This window comes from Microplitis mediator, chromosome 6 (assembly GCF_029852145.1).
Source record: "Microplitis mediator isolate UGA2020A chromosome 6, iyMicMedi2.1, whole genome shotgun sequence".
In the NCBI taxonomy this organism is placed as follows: Eukaryota; Metazoa; Arthropoda; class Insecta; order Hymenoptera; family Braconidae; genus Microplitis; species Microplitis mediator.
The window spans coordinates 7,055,317-7,074,709 of NC_079974.1; the positions used below are offsets into that span (position 1 = coordinate 7,055,317).

Consider the following 19,393-nt stretch of genomic DNA (forward strand, 5'->3'; position numbering starts at 1 on the left):
TCTATGTAGTAGGAAGTTTGTCAATGAGTCCCGAATGGCACCGAGAAACCATAGGCTCCAACCGAAAGCTGAGTGCAGCGCCAAAGCGTGCATTACCGTGTCAATTATGAATTTGAATGCTCTGCCTGTTATACAGATTCCTAATAATGTAATGCTGAATGATCCTATTATGTTGAAAACATTATATACTTTTCCCCATGCATTTTGTAATTTCTCCATTATTTCACCTGTGTCTATAAGTTTACTTAATGATATTCCTTGGGAATTTATTTCTTGGCCTATAGCTCCTCTTGCTATTGTATTTAAAATTGCTGGTTTTTCTATAGGAAACATCATATTTTCTCTCAATCTGTCCAAGTCGTCGTCAGAGTATATTCCTCCTGTTGCTAGGTTTGCTGGGCTGGTGTACTTCCAGAACATCTTTGTTCTCGTTGCTATTTCCTCTGGCGCCGTTGCTGGTGATATTTGGGGAAGTAGTTGGTACCAGGCGTTGTTTATATTGTAAAGCGGGGGTATCAGTGAGTTGCAGTCAATCTGGTTTCCGGTTTTAACTAAAACATGTGTTTTAGGTAGCATGAAATATTCCTGTTCTCCTCTAATTACTGGTAATTCTTGAAAACATTCCGTTGTTTTCCTATTCTTTACTTCTATTGGTACACACTTAGCTAGTCGTATTACTTCACCCGCCAAGTGTGCGATGTATCCTGGTTGTTTCATGAAATGGAACGCGAATTCTGCTGGATTCACAGAGGCTAGTGCTAAAGTATTATGTAATATCAGTTTTTCTAGTTCGCATTGTTGCTGCATTACGTCGTTATATAAAGCTGTTATTTCTTTTCTGAGGTGATGTTCCAGATAAACTATTTTCGTGTTAACGTATGCAAATATATCCATGTTTTCTGTTGACAGAGTCGTTCTACGAAGAAAGAAGTGTTTGTCCTCGCTGTCTACTATAAATAATTTGGGGTGTTCTGTTTTTATTATCTTGTAACCGCAAACTGGAATGAAACCTTTCACTGATAGTGCAAAAGTGATTTGATTTGCTGTTACTGAGTGTATTTCTTGACCAAATTTAGGTATTGAGATAACTTTTATTTTCTCTGCAGGTCCTTCGTAGAGTACTTTGAACCTATTAAATTTGCACTGGTCAGTTTCTAGTAGGTTCCAGTAAGTGTTTCCGCCCTCTGTGTCCATGCAGCTACCCGTTGAGTATGCGCATTTTACTCCTGACCTCAACAATACTTCGTTCTTTTGTAAGTTTACTGGTGCGAGGTAGTCTTGGATTGTAATTGAAATTCGTCCGTGGACTACTATATTTGTCCATGAACCGTAATGATCGGCAAATTTACCAGCCTCACAGTTTCCTTTAAGGTCCACGTTCCCAGCCAAAGTTATTGGTTGAGTTGTTGTGCTATTTAAGAAGATGTCTTTTATGGTTGTCTCGTAAGTTCGGTATGTCTTAGTTTCTAGGATTCCTTTACAGGCTTCTCGAGATATTTCCTGTACGTATTCCATGTGTCCGTTGGCTACTGTTGATACGTGGCTCTAGTGCCCGCAGTTATATATGGCTCGGTTCAATATTATTTTGCATTGAATTACCTGTATATGTGACATTTCTACTAGTTGGAGTAATTGTATTTTCGTGTCGGTTTTTGCTGGTTGTAATATTGGGATGTCGCAATCTTGAATGTTCAATAATGACAGCGTGGTGATGTTCATAGCTGGAGCTCCGCAGTCATATGCAATAAAACCATTCGCTGGTAACGCAGAGATGATTAGTTGTCCCATAATTAAGAAATATATTGCGCTGTCCATTTTTCCGTTATTTATCTGTAATAGTGTGATACGTTTTTCTTGGAAAATCTTTCTTTATATATTACGTTTGTAGGTTAATAATAAAAAAAAAAATATAGTTATTATAGTGAATCTTCGTAAAAAAATAACATTTTAATGCGCAATTTTTGCTCTATCGCAATGGATAATTTTTCTTTTTCCTGGCTTATATTCTATTTCTATGTCGTTTTTGTCTGGCACTACGTATGTCACTTTGTAAGGACCTAAATAATTGTCATCAAATTTACCGTCTTTCTGATTTTTAATTAAATAAATATTTTGACCTATTCTAAACTTTACGGGATTTATTTTCTTATCGTATCGTACTTTGGATTTTAGTTTTGAAATTTCTAAATTTTCATTTGCTTCTTTTCTTGATTCTAACAATCGAATTGCAAGTTCCTTAACATAATCCGCGTATGTAGGGATATCATCTAAATATGAAAATTCTGATGGTAATCGCGCTTCTTTACCAAAAACTAATCTATACGGTGTAAATTTCGTACCTTCGTGAACACTTGTATTATAGGCAAAAGTTGCATGAGGCAACCAATTATCCCAATCATTATGACTTGTAAAATGTTTAATATAGTCGGTTAGAACTTGATGGCTTCTTTCCAGAGAACCATTCGATTGAGGATGAAAAGCTGTTGTTTTTATTTGTTTCATTTTAAGAGTTTTAGCTACCCAACCCATTACTTTACCTATAAAAGCTTGACCTTGGTCTGTCAAAATTACTTTTGGGCAACCGTGTTTTAATATGAAATTTTCGACTAGTGCTATTGCGATATCTTTGCTGTCATAGTTACTAAAGGTATTGCGAAACAATATTTGGAAAGGTCATCTTGCATCGTTAAATGTATGAGTAACCGTTAGCTGATGTTTTATTCGGTACTACAATATCTAATGCTACTTTATCCCAAATTTCTGCGGATGTATCAGTAATTACCATCGGTTGTTTTGTTTTAATTCTTACTAATTTCTTTTTTTGACAACTGATACATTTTCTAACAAAATCTTCAACATTTTTTTTAATATTATCCCAAAAGTATCTTTGTCTAATTCTATTGTACGTTTTAGTGACACCTTTATGACCTGCCATTGGGGTCTCGTGATTCTCAGCCATAATCTTCTGTCTCTCTTCTACTGGAGGTATTATTATTTGGTCTCTACAAATGATTATTTTAATATCTGTCCCTTTAAATGTTTTAGGTATAATACTTTTTATTTTTGACCATACAGTTTTGGATAAATTACTTCGCCCTTGAGAAACACTAATTGATTTTAATTTCGATTTTTCCATATATAATTTTAAATTTTTAAAAGCTTTGCAATAATCTTTTTCGGTAGCTACATCTGTGCTGTTATTTTGAATAACTAACGCAAGTACTTTTTTTTTTTATTTTACCATTTTGATTACTTGACCTACTTTATAATCAGCAAATGGACTTAAATTTAAATATCCTGACAATAATAATTGTTTTCCTATTTCGCTTGTAACAGGACCGTCTGTATTAAAAAAACATAAATAACTATTTTTTTGCATTTCTAAATTGTCTCTAGTCTCTATTATATTATCGTTACTAAAGTCGTTCGACATTACTGAAACTACGGATGAATCATCATCAGAATCTATTTCTTCGTTAGATAAATTGTCGTTTGCTATTATGATCGCATCGTTGTTTGAATTGTTTTGGTTTCCGTCTGAATTTAATTGTGTCAAATTTTGTCGTGTGTCTACTTCATCATCAGATGAATTTATTTGTTCGAGTTCGTCATAATTTTGGTCGTTAAATGAATGTGTTTGTTCTATTTGTTCAAAATTTTGGTCGTCAACTGAATTTATCTGTTGATCGGAATTTAGTTCGTTGAATGAACTTATTCGTTCAGGTGATTTTGAATTTGGGTCGATAGGTGAATTTAGTGTAAGATTTTGTGATTCTTTACGTGAGATAGTTTGTTGTGAATTTACTGGGCTTAGATTTTCGTTTATTATTGACAATCTATCATTATTCCGTTTATTATTTAAATTTTGTTGACGTTTAATTGCTTTCAAAGTAACCATTATGTCTGGCAATTTGGGTTGTGAATTTTTACTAATTGACTTTCTCGTTTTATTTTTAAAGTTATTCGCAAGATGTTGTATTTTATTCGGAATCTGTTTTTGTGAATGTGTGTGTTCGTCGAAATCTGTACAACATGAACATGTTTTGATTTTACGTTTTCTAGTTGATCTACGTAGTTCTGGTGTAATTTTATTAGTATGTATTTGTTCCGTATCAGTACCGTGAGGTCTGTTTTTGTCAGTATTATTTAAATTTGGGTTTGTTTTAGTAGTATTTGTTTGTGTCTTTACTGTATTTTTATTGACTATTTTTTTCTGTGTTAATGTGTTGTTTTTGGTAGTTGTTGTTTCGTCGGGTGATTCTATTATCATGGGTTCTGTTGTGAAAACATTTCCTATTATGTCGTTAGTTGACATATTTATTTTATTTTCTTGTTCATTATGAATTAACGTAGAGACGTCCATAATTCTTGGGTGGTCGCCTCCTTCGTCAGAAGACCATGGGATTGCACCTCCCATGTCTTTATTATTTACGGATTTGGGTTTAATAGGAGTTCTAGGAGTGATAGGGATTGTCTCAATTGGTGATTCAGTGCTAATGTCATTTGAATGTTCGGAATATATTTTTGAGTCAGTCATTTCTGTTTCGTCAGTGTTTGATTCGTCGTCTGAAGTTTCTGGAATTATTATTTTTTCAATTTTTTTGCTTTGTCTATTTACTTTCCTACGTGTACGTATTGCTGGAGAAGGTGTAAATTCTGCCATCTTGGTCGTTCTTTTAATTTGAGAAGGAATAGGTTTATTTTTATCAATTTTTGTGTTTCTCTTATTTGTTTGTATATTTAGGTCTGAATGTGTGGATGTATTTTGTGTTCGTACGTTTGGTGATAATGGTAATGGAGTATTTGTGTTTGTGTGACTTTTAGGTGTCTGTGGATTTAGAGATTGAGGTGATGGAGTTAAATTACGTGAATTTTTACGTTTTGGAGAATTTATATAAGACAACCCGAAATCAGTTAAATAAGAATCGTCACTTAAACACGAAGGGTTATATTTCATGAGTTTTTTTCTCAGAGCTACCGCATCATAAATGTCTCCTGATGACGATGATACGTCAGAGTAATCAGGGAGATTTATTGATTTATCTGATTCTGGATTTGATAAAACTTTTGAATTTAATTTAAAATCTTTATTTATTTTCGTTTTTTCGTTAGATTTATTTATAGAATTTGAATTTTCATTAGAGTTTAACTTGCTTTTATTTTGATTATTTTTATTTATTAAATTGGATTTTAGTTCTTGAGGATTATTTGTATTTACTTTATTATTTTTATTTTTACTGTAATCGACTTCGCTTAGTGATTCAGTACTCGAAAATTTTTCATATGGATTATATCGTCTGAGCTCAGATCTTTTCTTTTTTAAATTTTTATTTTTACCGATATATCCGTTTTTATTATTTTTACCTAACCGCCGGTCGATAGGGTAGCTAATCCTATTGCCGTCGCTAGTGAGTTTGACGACTGGGTCTCTAGGCCCAACCGCTTGAGTTTTTGGCTCAAGAATTTTTCGTTTTTAGACCGAATCTTTTAGATCGACCGCTTGAGTATTTTGCTCAAGAATTTTTCGTTTTTCGACCGAATCTTTTAGATCGACCGCTTGAGTATTTTGCTCAAGAATTTGAATTTTCGAATTAATTTTTCTAACTCTGTCGACTGAGTTAGTTGCAATTTTATTTTTATCGCAAATAATTTTATCATTTATAGTATTTTCCTCTGAACTTAATTTATTTTTATTATAATTTTTATTATTATTTTTCAATTTTAATTTTTCATTTGAGCTGCTTGACTCTGAATTTTTATGATATTTAGATTTCTTTTTTATAACTTTACCATCATCTGAAGGATCTGAAGTCCTTAATCTAGCGATCCCTGGTTTACCGGGTCGCCATTTAATTTTAATAGGATACGTTTCACGGTTTTCGATTATCGGATTACGCGATAAAGCGTCCGCGTTTGTATTTATTTTTCCCGCCTTATATAACACAGTGTACTCGAATTATTTTAGCCGTTCTCTCCATCTCATTACACGCGATGTTGGGTCATTTATATTATTTACCCAAACTAGCGGTCTGTGATCGGTGACAAGAGTGAACTCTCTGCCATAGAGATACGGTCTAAAGGTTTTCATACCGAATAAAGCTGCAACCATTTCTTTTTCTGTGATTGAGTAATTTTTTTCATGTTTGTTAAGCACACGAGAAGCTGTTGCGACAATTGTGTCTTTGCCAATTTTACCCTGTGAGAGGATTGCTCCAACTGCGTAGTTAGATGCATCGGTCGTTAATATAAATGGTTTCGAAAAATCTGGATATTGCAATATCGGAGCTGTACATAGTTTATCGCGCAAGGTTTCAAAAGCTACCTGATTTTCAGGCGTCCATGTAAATCTTGCGTTTTTACTTGTAAGATCAGATAGGCACTTAGAGATTTTTGCGAAATCCTTAATAAATCGCCGATAATAACCAGCAAGTCCGAGGAATTCTCTCACTTGAGTCGTACTTCCGGGTGTTTTAAAACATTTAATTGTGTTGAATTAGAGGATAAACTAATTGGATCTGGTGCAGGTGTTGGTAATTTTTAACAATTAAAAATTATACACTTTTTAGGTAAATTAAATTAACTATTTATTTACACTTTGTACAGAATTATTGTGAGAAATAATTATAATTATTAGCGAATTCAACTTAATTAATACGCGAGAGCGAATGCAACGCAATATGCACGTATAAAAGCAACACGTGGTAGTTTGCGGTTAAACTCACGGAAATTACTTTAAGTAATTTATTAATAGCGGATGACAATTTATTTCATATCCAATAAATAGCAGCCTTGATATACTGACTAAGTATTGAATATAATTCAGCACAAGATTTAGTTTAATAACTCAAGAAAGCGTTTAGGAAACAAAGCGGTTTTTGAACACGAGGTGAACTTTTGAAGAGCACGTTGTGAATTAATGAGGAAACGTCGTAAAGTGAAAGCTCACAACGGTTTCTTTATGACGTCAGAGCGGTAGACCAATAAGAAAATTAATAGCCGACGCTGACGAAATTTCAGCCAATAGCGAAAAACCACGTAGCTTGTTGAGATCTTGAGCCAATGAGTGCGTTTCATGTCGCAACTCTTTTATTCAAAGTTGGAACTAATTATTCAAATGATGGAATTCTCTCATTGGCCAAGATCTCGCGCGTTTATTCAAATGGCGATAGTGCTGCCGACCTATTGGTGAGGCTCGGCGTTCTCAAGTGGTAGCGAATTGGGTCTTGACTGAACATTCTCCCCAGCGCTGGCGACGGTGTCGACAGGATTGTCATCTGGAGAGTGAACTGGCAGCACGCACAGTTTAGCGATTGGTCGAACAAGTTCAGTTGTAGCGGTCTTCAGGGTGACTACTCGAGTCAACCCATCTCGTCCTGGATGTAATGCGAGTACTCTAGCGAGTGGCCATTTTGATGGTGGGAACCTCTCATCAGTCAGCAGGACTAATGAGCCCACTTTGATGATATTAGATAGATGATGCCACTTTGATATTGATTGATGTCGTTGTAAGTACTCAGACGACCATCTTGTCCAAAATGTCTGGAACATTTGTTGTAATTGTTGCCAGCGTGACAACGTAGCGGTATTGTTTTCCAGTAGCGAAGGTCCTGGCACAGCGAGTAGAGGTTCACCGACGAGAAAGTGTCCAGGAGTCAAAGCGGTTAAGTCTGCAGGATCTTCGGATAGAGGAGCGATCGGTCTTGAATTGAGCACAGCTTCAATCTGTGTTAGCACTGTAGCGAGTTGGTCGTAAGTCAATAGCGATTCACCAATAGTTCGAATGAGATGGAACTTGATTGACTTGACGGCTGCTTCCCACTTGCCACCAAAGTGGGGAGCACTTGGCGGGTTGAACTTCCAGTCTGTGCCATCTGTAGCGAGTAAATACTGAAGTTCCCGTAGCTGTCTCGATCCTGCTGCGAATTCTTTCTTTAGCGTAGCGTCTGCTCCTACAAAATTTGTACCACAGTCCGAGTATAGGGTACTGCAGGCGCCTCTCCTACTAGTAAATCTTCTGAATGCTGCGACGAAAGCGTCAGTAGAATAGTCGGTGACAATTTCAATGTGTATAGCGGATGTAGCGAGACATTCAAAAACAGCGATCCAACCTTTATAGGTTTTCGCACCTCGACCTTGAAATGTCTTCAGTGTTACTGGCCCAGCGTAGTCTATTCCCGTGTGTAAGAATGCTTTCGATGGTCTTACACGAGCGGATGGCAATTGTCCCATTAGTTGTTGTGCACGAACACCTCTATGTCTCGTGCACACGACGCAGCGAAGAATGTGAGACCTGACTGGAACACGCCCACCTTCTATCCAGACAGATCTCCGTAGATCAGCGAGAGTCAATTGAGTTCCCCCATGGAATGTTTTTTGGTGCGAATGTTCTATGAGTAGCGTACTTAAGCGTGATGATCGTTGTAAAATAGCTGGATTTTTTTGATCATCATCCAGTAGCGAATTCTTCAAGCGACCGCCGACTCTGAGTACTCCATTGTAGTCGACGTAGGGAATCAATTTAGCGAGACGATGATTTCGATGTAGCGAATCACCATCCTTCAGTAGTTTCAGCTCTTGCGAATAATACTGATTTTGCGTATACTTGATCAGCAAACTCTTAGCGAGTTCCAGGTCAACTGTAGAGAGTGGTGTGGCCAGTGTGGACTGTGGCACTTTTTTAAATTTAGCGATGGCACGTAGGCAGATTCCAAGCGTGCGAAGAAGTGGTGACAACTTAGAGAATTTATCCAATAGCGTATGTAGCGGGTGTGAATCTGCCTTGTAGATGGTAAAAACCAGACCTGGACGTTCTTCAAGATGTGATACCGTCTGAGTAGAGATGTCAAAAGATGGCCAGTTTTCTTTTGATTGACTGAGCCACTTAGGTCCCGTCCACCATAGCGAATGTTGTTCCAGTTTAGCTGCTGTTAAGCCTCTTGAAGCGCAGTCAGCTGGGTTAAGTTTCCCAGGAACAAAATCCCAGTTGACACTTGGTAGCGATTCCTGAATCTTGGTAACTCTGTTGCGAATGTAGACCTTCCATCTAGCGGAGTTGTTTCGTATCCACGTTAAGGATACAGCGGAGTCTGTCCACATGAAAATTGGTACATTTTCAAGCTTCAAGACATTCTTGATGTAGAGTACCAGTTGAGCGAGTAAGACAGCGGCGTTGAGCTCCATTCTTGGTATTGAAATTGGTTTCAGTGGTGCAACTTCTGTTTTGGCACACACTAGCGAAATATTGGAGCTTCCAGTAGCGTCAGTAACCTTTAAGTAGACGACAGCAGCCATAGCGAGTTGAGAAGCGTCAGAGAATCCATGTAATTCAATCGATACACCAGTTCTTACATGATTCCAGCGAGGTATCTGAATCTTCGAGATCTGATGTAGTTCATCTCGAAACAAATTCCACTCTTGAAGAAGCAACGGTGATAGCGTAGCATCCCAATCGAAGTTCTGCAGCCATAGCTTCTGCATGAACATCTTGGCTCTTACGATGATAGGTGCCAAAAACTCAAGCGGGTCGAACAAGCGAGTAATTTCAGATAAAATTGTGCGTTTAGTAGTTGGAGATGCTTCTGGTAGCGAATAACCGAATTGGAATTTATCTTGAGTAGAATTCCAGGTTAACCCGAGCACTTTTACTGTAGTATCCCCAAGTTCTCGTGGTGTATCTTCTTGGGTTTCGACTGGAGCGACTTGAGACAGTAATTCTGTTGAATTACTTGCCCATTTTGCAAGCGGGAAGCATCCTGCGGCACACATATTTTTTGTATCGAGAGCAACTTCAATTGCCTCAGCGAGTTCATCTGCGCCTCCATAGATGTCATCAACGTAGCGAGTGTTTGTCAGCGGTTCAACAGCTTTCGGAAATTTATTTCCTTCATCTTCAGCGAGTTGTAAAAGTGCTCTTCCAGTGAGATATGGAGCTGATGTGGTTCCATAAGTAACCGTAGCGAGTGCAAATACTATTGAGATGCCATCCTCGTCAAACCAGAGTATGCACTGTAGATGATGATCTTCCTTGTCAACTGCAATCTGACGAAACATCTTAGTTACGTCAGTAGCGAATAGATAGCGGTGACAGCGAATGCGAATCAGTACATCACTGATGTCAACTTGAATCTTGGGGCCCACATGGAGTATCTTGTTGATTGATACGCCTGATGTCGTTTTCTATGATCCATTGAATACCACCCTGAGCTTGGTGGTGGTGCTCTGTTCTTTAAGAACCCCATGATGAGGCAACATGTAGCTGTTTGGTGGTAAATCCTTTAATTTTACGCGTCTCATGTTCCCCAAGTCTTCATATTCTTTCAAGAAGTCGTAGTATAACTTCTTGTAGATCGGATCATTATCCAGACGTTTGCGAAGACGTAGTAAAGCGTATTGCGCAGCTCGTAGCGAGTCACCCAGTTGACTTGAAGAGGATTTAAGCGGCAAGCGAACGACATATCGACCATCAGTCTGTCTGTAGTGTGTATTGACAAAGTGTTGTTCACACTTTTCTTCATCTTCATTGTAGTGTATAGCGAATTCTGTCTGTGGTTCTTCTTGGTACCAAAACTTGCTCAGCAAGTCTTGTAATTGATCATCAACAGTGACATGATGACCATAAGCTGTCAATTTAGATGTAGCGGTGTCCACAGATCCATAGATGATCCAGCCAAGCGTCGTTGACTGAGCGATTGGGGCATTGTTATTACCCTTCCTTATTTTAGCGTTGATTATGTGTGCAGCTGGTGCTGCACTCAGAATGATGTCAATAGGTCGAGATGTTAAGAAGTCTGGATCAGCGAGTTGTAGACCGTTTATGTGCGGCCATTTCTTGTTGGTTAGCGTGAATGACGGCAAGTTCACCGTCAATAGAGCAAGCACATGAGCTTGGATAGTAATAGAAGCGGAACTATGTAGCGAATGCAGCGACACCTGGCATGATCCAAGTGAGTGTCCAGCTGACACATTACCAATCCCTCGTAATGGTATAGCTGCCCTGTTTAGCGGTATATCCAACTTCTTAATTAGCGAATGCGTCACAAAGGATAACTCCGATCCTTGATCAATAAGTACACGGGCAGTACATGTACTTCCTGATAGCGAATTCAACTTAACGAGCGCGGTAGCGAGTAATACATTGAGTGAATGAGCTGAAAGCAGACTAGGTTAGCGAATGCAAAACAAAAGTTACCAAAATTGGAACTATTTGTTACCTTGAGTCGGTACGGCAGGTTCCTGTACCGATTTAGCGGAAGTCTCATCAATGTGCGTGGACGTGCGATGCGGCTTCTGACAGTGTTGACATCTGTCCTTAGTCTTGCAGTCAGCAAAGCGGTGGCGTCCCAAGCAGTTGTAGCAAAGCCGGTAGTGATAGACCATCATCTTCCGGTTTTGTGGCGACGCCTCTTGGTAGCGTGGGCAAAACAACACAAAGTGTTTTTGCTTGCATATCGGACACAGTCCTGGTTCACTCGTCTTCTCTTTCGGAGTGAAAGCGTTGTAACTAGCGCCTCCTCGTGAAGTAGATGCATTGGAGGGAGGAGCGGATCTACTGGTGGCGCCTCCTGTCTTGCTAGTAGCGGCAGACCTAGAGTAAGTTTTTGGTGCTGGTGGTCTTTCAGTACCTGCCTTTGATTGAGCTGAGGGAGCTCTTAGGCCAACGCCAGAATTTTCCCAAGCACGTACCTTTGCCTTCAGCATGTCGTGCAGCTGCTTGTAGGTCAGGAACTCGTTAGAGAGTCCTAGCGAGGCCATCCACTCCACACGAAGGTCTTCTGGCAAACAGTGTACCGTCAAGCGAATCAAAAATGGATCAGAATCGCTGATTGGTACTCCCAGAGCAGCGATGGCGTCCAGCGACTTCTTATTAGCGAGTAACAAGGCGTCAAGTTCGGCAGCGGAGTGGCCAGTTAGCAGTTGTCGGTACAGTATTTCATCGACATGCATGTCGAGTAATCTGCGTGGGTTTGTGTAGCAAGTGTTCAATAATTCCCAAGCCGATTGGAACGCATCATCCGTGACTTGTATGTTGGCGATTAACGAAGCGGCTTCCCCTTTAACCTGAGTTTCCAGGTAGTGCATTTTTTGCGCGCCAGTAAGCGAGTCTTCATGGATGACCAGAGAGGTGAACGGGTCCTTGAATGAGTCCCATTCGTCGTATGTTCCCTGGAAAGTTGGTAACTTGATTTGGGGTAAGTTGGTTTTGTGCGCGCCTCCAAAATATGCGGTTTGATCATGATTGACCGCATGGGCATCATGAACAGGTTCTGGAGCGGGTTTCGCAGCGGTGAGTCTCACCAGAAGCTCCGTGTAGACTTGACTAGCGGTACCAAATGCGTTGCCAGTATGGTATTCGTTTTCAACGATCTCTGGTATATCCTCGAAAAGTCTCTCATGAGTTGTGTTGAAGCGAGACCACAAATCATTGAGGAAAGCGAGTTCAGCGTCGATAGCGGGTGCACCTTGGGTAGCGAGAATGGCGTCGGTCAAGCGAGTAGAAATGTTGCGCATTGTGTCGATGTGGTTCATTTGAAGAGCGACTTGGGCTTCGGCGGCCATCTTGATTGCACGACACTCACAAAATGGACGCGACAAGTGAAAACCGACGCTAAGTTTTCGATCTTAAAATTCTAATTGTCTTTATTACACCGGTGTGTAATTTCGATCACCACGGGCAGCACTCTAGCAGTGCTCAGCAATGCCCACGGCACTTAGCGATTTCACTGCACAAAAAACTGGTCACTCACTTTTTTCTCACAATTTTTTAGATGTTTTAATTTTAATAATTTTTAATTGTTAAAAACCACACCAAATCCGGCTCGAAGGACCAAATGTTGAATTAGAGGATAAACTAATTGGATCTGGTGCAGGTGTTGGTAATTTTTAACAATTAAAAATTATACACTTTTTAGGTAAATTAAATTAACTATTTATTTACACTTTGTACAGAATTATTGTGAGAAATAATTATAATTATTAGCGAATTCAACTTAATTAATACGCGAGAGCGAATGCAACGCAATATGCACGTATAAAAGCAACACGTGGTAGTTTGCGGTTAAACTCACGGAAATTACTTTAAGTAATTTATTAATAGCGGATGACAATTTATTTCATATCCAATAAATAGCAGCCTTGATATACTGACTAAGTATTGAATATAATTCAGCACAAGATTTAGTTTAATAACTCAAGAAAGCGTTTAGGAAACAAAGCGGTTTTTGAACACGAGGTGAACTTTTGAAGAGCACGTTGTGAATTAATGAGGAAACGTCGTAAAGTGAAAGCTCACAACGGTTTCTTTATGACGTCAGAGCGGTAGACCAATAAGAAAATTAATAGCCAACGCTGACGAAATTTCAGCCAATAGCGAAAAACCACGTAGCTTGTTGAGATCTTGAGCCAATGAGTGCGTTTCATGTCGCAACTCTTTTATTCAAAGTTGGAACTAATTATTCAAATGATGGAATTCTCTCATTGGCCAAGATCTCGCGCGTTTATTCAAATGGCGATAGTGCTGCCGACCTATTGGTGAGGCTCGGCGTTCTCAAGTGGTAGCGAATTGGGTCTTGACTGAACAAATTGCTTTCATTTTATCCGGATCAAGCTTGACACCGTTGGCAGATATAAGATGGCCTAAATAGATTACTTCTTTTTTTAAGAATTCGCATTTATCGGCTTGTAAAGTTAAATTCGCACTTCGCAAACGTTCGGCTAATTTATTGAATTTAGTGTTGCGTTCTTCTAGAGAACGTGCGTAAATAACGATATCGTCTAAGTTAACAAAGAGATCAGCTCCTTCTAACCCGCGCAAGACTAAATCCATTAACCTTTGGAATGTTGCTGGAGCATTTTTAAGTCCAAATGGCATTTTATTAAATTGATAATGACCATATGGAGTTGTAAATGCTGTTTTGTATTTATCTTTAGAATCTACTTTCAATTGATGAAAACCGGATTTTAAATCAAATACTGAAAAATAAATCGCACCACCTAATTGATCAAGAATATCATTTATCAACGGTAGTGGATATGCATCTTTAACAGTTTTATCATTTAATTTGCGATAATCAATTACTAGACGCCATCTTTCACTGCCTTTAGAGTCAGCCTTTTTGGGTACTATCCATAAAGGAGAATTATACGGTGAGGTCGAAGGTTCAATTATATCCATTAACATTAATTCCGTTATCTGTTTTTCTATTTCGTCTTTCTGTGCAGGAGGGTGTCTGTATTGTCGAGTATTTACAGGAACGTCATCGGTAGTAGGTATAGTATGTAGGTTCTCCCGGAATGTGGAACAGGTCAGCGTATTTCTCTATAAGAGAAACTATTGCTTTACGCTCTTCCTCATTCAAATGTTCTAAACGCAAAAGTTTTAACACCTTATCAACACGATTTCCCCGGGCCCTGGTACTGTTATCGTGTTTGTCTGTGTCGTCTTGCGTCAAGCTAGTATCCTCGTCTTCGCTTGTCCCGAAAGGGTACAGAGGAATCACGGGTACTTTTACATTAACATCTTTATTGAGAGTATCAATCGCGTACAAATAAGCGATACCGTTATTATTACTTACTAAAGCTTCGCCTGCGTAAATACCGTTTTCAAATTCAATACGGGGTGTATAACCCTCTTTTAGTTTACTCTTTACTCGAACAAACATTGCTGTTTTTGTACGAGCTTTTAAAACGAAATATTCTCCTTCTGTGAATGATATTTGTAAATTATTTAAGCGTTGAAATGTTACCGTATTATCTACTAAATTTATTATTCCGCCATGTTCTTGTAAAAATTCCATGCCGAGTATGCCCGTATAATCTAAAGGAAATTCATCTGGTATTACGTGGAAATAAGTATTTTTATTGAAAATTTCTATTTTTATTCTACCTAAAGTGATAGCTTCAGAGACATCATTTAATTTATAACAATAAGATTCGTCAATTAATTTTTTATATTTTACTTCTCCATATTTAATCAAATTTAAATTACACCCGGTGTCTATTAAAATTTTTCCATAACTAGAGATTATACCTTGAGATCTAAGCATAATCGACGTCGGTTTATAGTCAGTTGCTATAGCACCTACGGAATAAGTTTTTGATGGTAATCTTAGTTTGGGTGTGGTATCTGGCGCTGCGCTGCTACGTTTCCCATCGGTGCGCCTGTACGAGGAAACGTTTGGTCGTTTCCCGTATTCGTATTCTGATTTGAATTTGACCCGTCGCATTTTCCTTCGTTGTAAATTTTTCTACGGCAATTATTAACTGAATGACCATTCATATTACAATAGCTACACTTTAAAATATTTTTATTCGGATCTGGTCTTAGTTCAGTTTTATTTTTATACATAAAGGCTCTACATTCGTCAATATTGTGGTTATTTTTTTTACAAAATTTACAGAATTTAATGATTTGTTCTATTGAATGATTTTTATTTTGATATTTATTTTGCTTTTCTGCATAATTTTGAGTGTTATTATAAGAATTCTGACGATAATTATTTCTATTACTATTGTCCCGAGTATTTCGAGGGTCAAGTTTGTTATCTGAAGGAATATGATAATAATCTTTACTTTCTTTTTTAGCTTGGGAATCATATACTTTGAAAAAGTTGTTAACATTTTTCATTTGTTGTAGTTGTCTTTCTACTTTTTCGGCAGATTTTGTCGCAGATTCGAGGTCTGGGTATTTATCCTCTTGTAAGAAAATAGCAAATTTCGGGTGTAAACCTGACATAAACGATCGAATTGCGGTTTCTTTAGCTAGCGTAGCTTTTTCTATCATATTTTCCCCGTCGGTATATTCGATTTCCGATAATGTACTTTGTAAGTGTTGGCTTACTCTGTAATTAAAGTCTATGACACGTTCGTTTGGGTTTTGTCGGAAATTGTCAAATTCTTTCATCCACAATGAAACTTCTTTACTATGTCGAAAATGTAAGTTTAAGAATGAAATGAAATCGTCAATGTTTGTCGGGTCTAAATTGCTAACCCTTTTTAAAGGTTCGCCTTTACATTTGGTCTGTAATAATTTAACTAGAAATTCTTCGTCAATTTCGTCTTTAAAAAGTTTCTTAGCGTTTTTGCATGCTTTAGTGAATGATTCTATCGGGTAACCGTCTTTTGTACCGTCAAAGTCTGGAATAGTTTTCAAAAAGTCTTTATAATCTATTTTATTTCCTGTGATCAAATTTTTTGTGAAGTTAAGGTTTTGAGGCGTTTGATGTGAAGCACCTACGGGTTGATTTTTTTCGAAATGTGATTTTATTTGATGTGCAATGGCTGCTTGACAATTATCTTCGAATTTGTTTTTCATTTCTTGTTTTTCTGCTATTAATTGTTCGATTAGCGATTTTAATGCTGTTACTTCGTTCTCGGTCTCCATAAGGGAGGTTTCCGTTTTTTCGATACTCATTTTTATTTATATATATATATATATTTAGAAGACAGAGGAAAAAAAAATTCAACAATATAATTGACTTACTACTTAATTGAATATACAGGTATAAGCTGCTGGTGATCGTAATCGCTGCTGTCGTTGTTATCGCTGCCGTTGATCTCTCTGCTAGTGCTGTCGTAGTTTTCGTTGATGTTGATAATGACGATATGCCCAATCGCCGTAGGAAAATTTTCAATTTCTTGATGATTGAATGGTGCTCGTAGAAAATATTTTCAATGTATATATTCGTTGTTATTATTATATATTTATGATCTCTTGATGTTTCTTGATTTTTATTTTGTTTTTAAAACTCTCACTTTTATTTCATTTAAATTTACTTTAGCTTTATTATTTATTTTCTTTATTAAATTCTTGATATTAGTTTTTAATTTTTATTTAATTTTTGTTAATTACTTTTGTTTAAACTCCGCGATTTAATTTTAAATTTTAATTTAAATTTTCACAATTCAATTCTCGTATTAAAGAAAAATTTTCGAAATTTTTACTTCAAAAATATGTGTGTTTAAAAAATTTTCTGTTTTTAAATTTACTCACTGTGGTGAAAAATTTTCTGAGTTACGGAATAAAAAAAATTTCCGGATTTTTGAATTCTTCGTTTGAAAATCACCAGGCTACTTCGAGGCTGTTCGAGTCCGTCGCTGCCACCAATTTTAATTATGTATAATTGTTACATCCTGGAGTCGTGTCGGCTTGTGAGTTGCCGGCGCGAATTATTTGAATTGGACGTGACTGTAGATCTTCGGATACGGGGTAGTTCTCGAAAGCTCGAAATAACTTGGTCGTAATTTACAGAATAAATATGTTTGATTTATTCATATAAAATAGAATAGTCGAAGAATTTGGATAAATATACACGTGAGTTTACAATTATTATGTGACAAATAACTTCGTGTCAAAAGAATAATATAATCGATTTAAACCGGGAGTTTACTTGCGTGTTATAAGCCACACTACTATAATTTCTGGTTGATGTGAGAGAGTACGAGTGTGAGCTGAGCTGCGTGATGCATTGGGCATCGGCTTTTTATATCTTTACATGAGCCAACACCCTAGAGAAAAGTGGGATAAGGTTTTAGGGCCTTATTCCCAAAAAGAGGGAGTTCGTTATCATCGTTCGACGCGGATGCTGTTGCGTCAGCAGTCGGACGATGTTTTTCAATGTTTTCACTTTTTCGTGGAAAAACTAATTTCACTTTTTATATCCTTTTAACAGTCATTATTTGTCGTACAATTATTCTTATCTATTTTTATTCATTAACATTTTTTTAGAGAAATTGTCGATGATGAATAAATATTATAATGTATTAAAAATATCTTATCTATTTGACTATTTTTAAGTGCATACTTATAAATATTTATTATAAAGAAAATATATTATTATTCTATTATTTAAATATATCGATTTGGTGGGTCTCAGGTCGGTCTATTATTATTTAAGATTTAACAATTGGCAGAGCCATCTGATGAGCAGGCTGGGACGTAACAACTTGATAAAAATTTTATAAATTTTTTTCCGTTGGTCAAATTTCATTTAAGTATGAAAGAAAACTTCTGACCGAATTTTATCCACATCCGAATGGGTCGATTCCACCTATCGGTCAATTTGACGTGGACTGACCCATATTTTGATAAAAAATATAATGATTTGTAAAGAGGTCTCATAACATTTTGCAATGAGTCTGATAAATTTTCCGAAACAGTAAAAAAAAATCGGTCTATCGGTTGACCCTGCGGGCCAGCCCCAAAACTTTCCGCTGTTTTCGAGCTCGAGGAGCACGTTGTTGTCGATATATTTTCGAGCTCTTCGAGCACGAAAATACTTTTGTATGCCATTCTTTTCGAAAAAAACCGTTTTTTACCATTTTTTCTTCTAAGATATCTCGCGAACGAATTAACCAATTGAGACGGTTGGGGTGGCAATCGACGCGTTTTATCAAGTTCTAAAGCTGATCAAATTTTGAAATGGATTTATCGAGTCGATTTTGAGAAATATTAAAAAAACCAAAAAAAAAAAATTTTTTCTTAATTCTTTCGTTTTCGGTTTCTCTTTAACGAATGAACCGATTTTGATGGTTGAGGTGGCATTCGACTCGGCTTATAAAGTTTTAGAGCTGATTAGATTTTGGAATCAATCCATTGAGCAAATGAAAAGTTTTCAAAAAAAAACATTTATGAAAAAATTTTATTTTTGAAATATCTCCGAACGCACCCTACCGATTAAGCTCAAATTTTCACAGCTTTTATATATCAACAAACCGCATCGAATGACACCTTAACGATCAAAATCAGTTCATCCGTTCAAATGATACAAGTATTTACATACGTACGTACGTACGTACGTACATACGTACATACATACACTCGGACATCATCGTGGAATTAGTCAGAATAGCTTCCTAGAACCTCAAAACGTCGAGATCTGATAGAAATTCGGTTTTCGCAAATTGGACAGAAACCAATAACTTCCCGAATTTTTGAAAATTTTCAGTTTTCTTAGCGGGAAGTTGAAAATTTAGAAAATTTTTGTCTCGAGCTATTTTTATGATTATGCAGTAACCGTAATTAAAAAAAATTGTTTTGCTTGACGATCTCAAAACTAGAGATTTCAAGCTGTAAAGTGCTTTTTTCGATTTTTTGAGACGACCATTTTTCACGAAAATACAGCCTTCCATATATCACTAAAAAGTTAATAAAATTTTTTGGTTCCTTTAATTTGTTGGATAAGTGTAAATGAAATTCGGCACGTATGTCAAATAAGTATACTTATCTTTTGTGGAAATAGCTTGACCAAATTCGGAGACGAGCCAAACTTGTTGATTACTTTGAGAATTGTGTTTCTTTGAAATTTTCCGGATTTGAACAAAAATTAGACACACGGAAAAAAATTAGCTTTAAAAATTAATGCTTGGAATTATAATCCGGAATCTGAATGTTAAAATA

General features: G+C 37.0%; 3 protein-coding genes across 3 annotated transcripts; all 3 read right to left on the reverse strand.

Annotated features, from left to right (window-relative positions):
* Positions 1-3,318: 3,318 nt before the first annotated feature.
* On the reverse strand, positions 3,319-6,109 carry LOC130670446 (GATA zinc finger domain-containing protein 14-like). The gene is made up of 4 exons (XM_057473851.1): positions 6,017-6,109; positions 5,791-5,932; positions 3,446-5,049; positions 3,319-3,342 (listed from the first exon to the last, which is right to left on the reverse strand). Exons 1-4 carry the CDS (start codon positions 6,107-6,109, stop codon positions 3,319-3,321), a joined length of 1,863 nt encoding a protein of 620 aa, XP_057329834.1.
* A 1,070-nt stretch (positions 6,110-7,179) lies between these two features.
* Positions 7,180-10,050, reverse strand: LOC130670447 (uncharacterized). Its single transcript, XM_057473852.1, has one exon. The coding sequence runs from the start codon at positions 10,048-10,050 to the stop codon at positions 7,180-7,182; it is 2,871 nt and encodes a 956-aa protein (XP_057329835.1).
* A 126-nt stretch (positions 10,051-10,176) lies between these two features.
* Positions 10,177-12,555, reverse strand: LOC130670448 (uncharacterized). The gene is made up of 2 exons (XM_057473853.1): positions 11,211-12,555; positions 10,177-11,090 (listed from the first exon to the last, which is right to left on the reverse strand). The coding sequence occupies exons 1-2, from the start codon at positions 12,553-12,555 to the stop codon at positions 10,177-10,179; spliced, it is 2,259 nt and encodes a 752-aa protein (XP_057329836.1).
* Between the last annotated feature and the right edge of the window lie 6,838 nt (positions 12,556-19,393).

Bases quoted from the DNA above. Each gene is read 5' to 3' on its own strand.
- LOC130670446 (XM_057473851.1), bottom strand. From the start codon at position 6,109: ATGGTTGCAGCTTTATTCGGTATGAAAACCTTTAGACCGTATCTCTAT. The intron at 5,933-6,016 runs GTAAATAATATA...GTGTTATATAAG, and splicing joins ATCACAGACCGCTAGTTTGG to GCGGGAAAAATAAATACAAA. The intron at 3,343-3,445 runs GTAGTTTCAGTA...TTTTTAATACAG, and splicing joins ATTCTGATGATGATTCATCC to ACGGTCCTGTTACAAGCGAA.
- LOC130670447 (XM_057473852.1), bottom strand. From the start codon at position 10,050: ATGTTTCGTCAGATTGCAGTTGACAAGGAAGATCATCATCTACAGTGC.
- LOC130670448 (XM_057473853.1), bottom strand. From the start codon at position 12,555: ATGGCCGCCGAAGCCCAAGTCGCTCTTCAAATGAACCACATCGACACA. The intron at 11,091-11,210 runs GTAACAAATAGT...ATTCGCTATCAG, and splicing joins ACCTGCCGTACCGACTCAAG to GAAGTACATGTACTGCCCGT.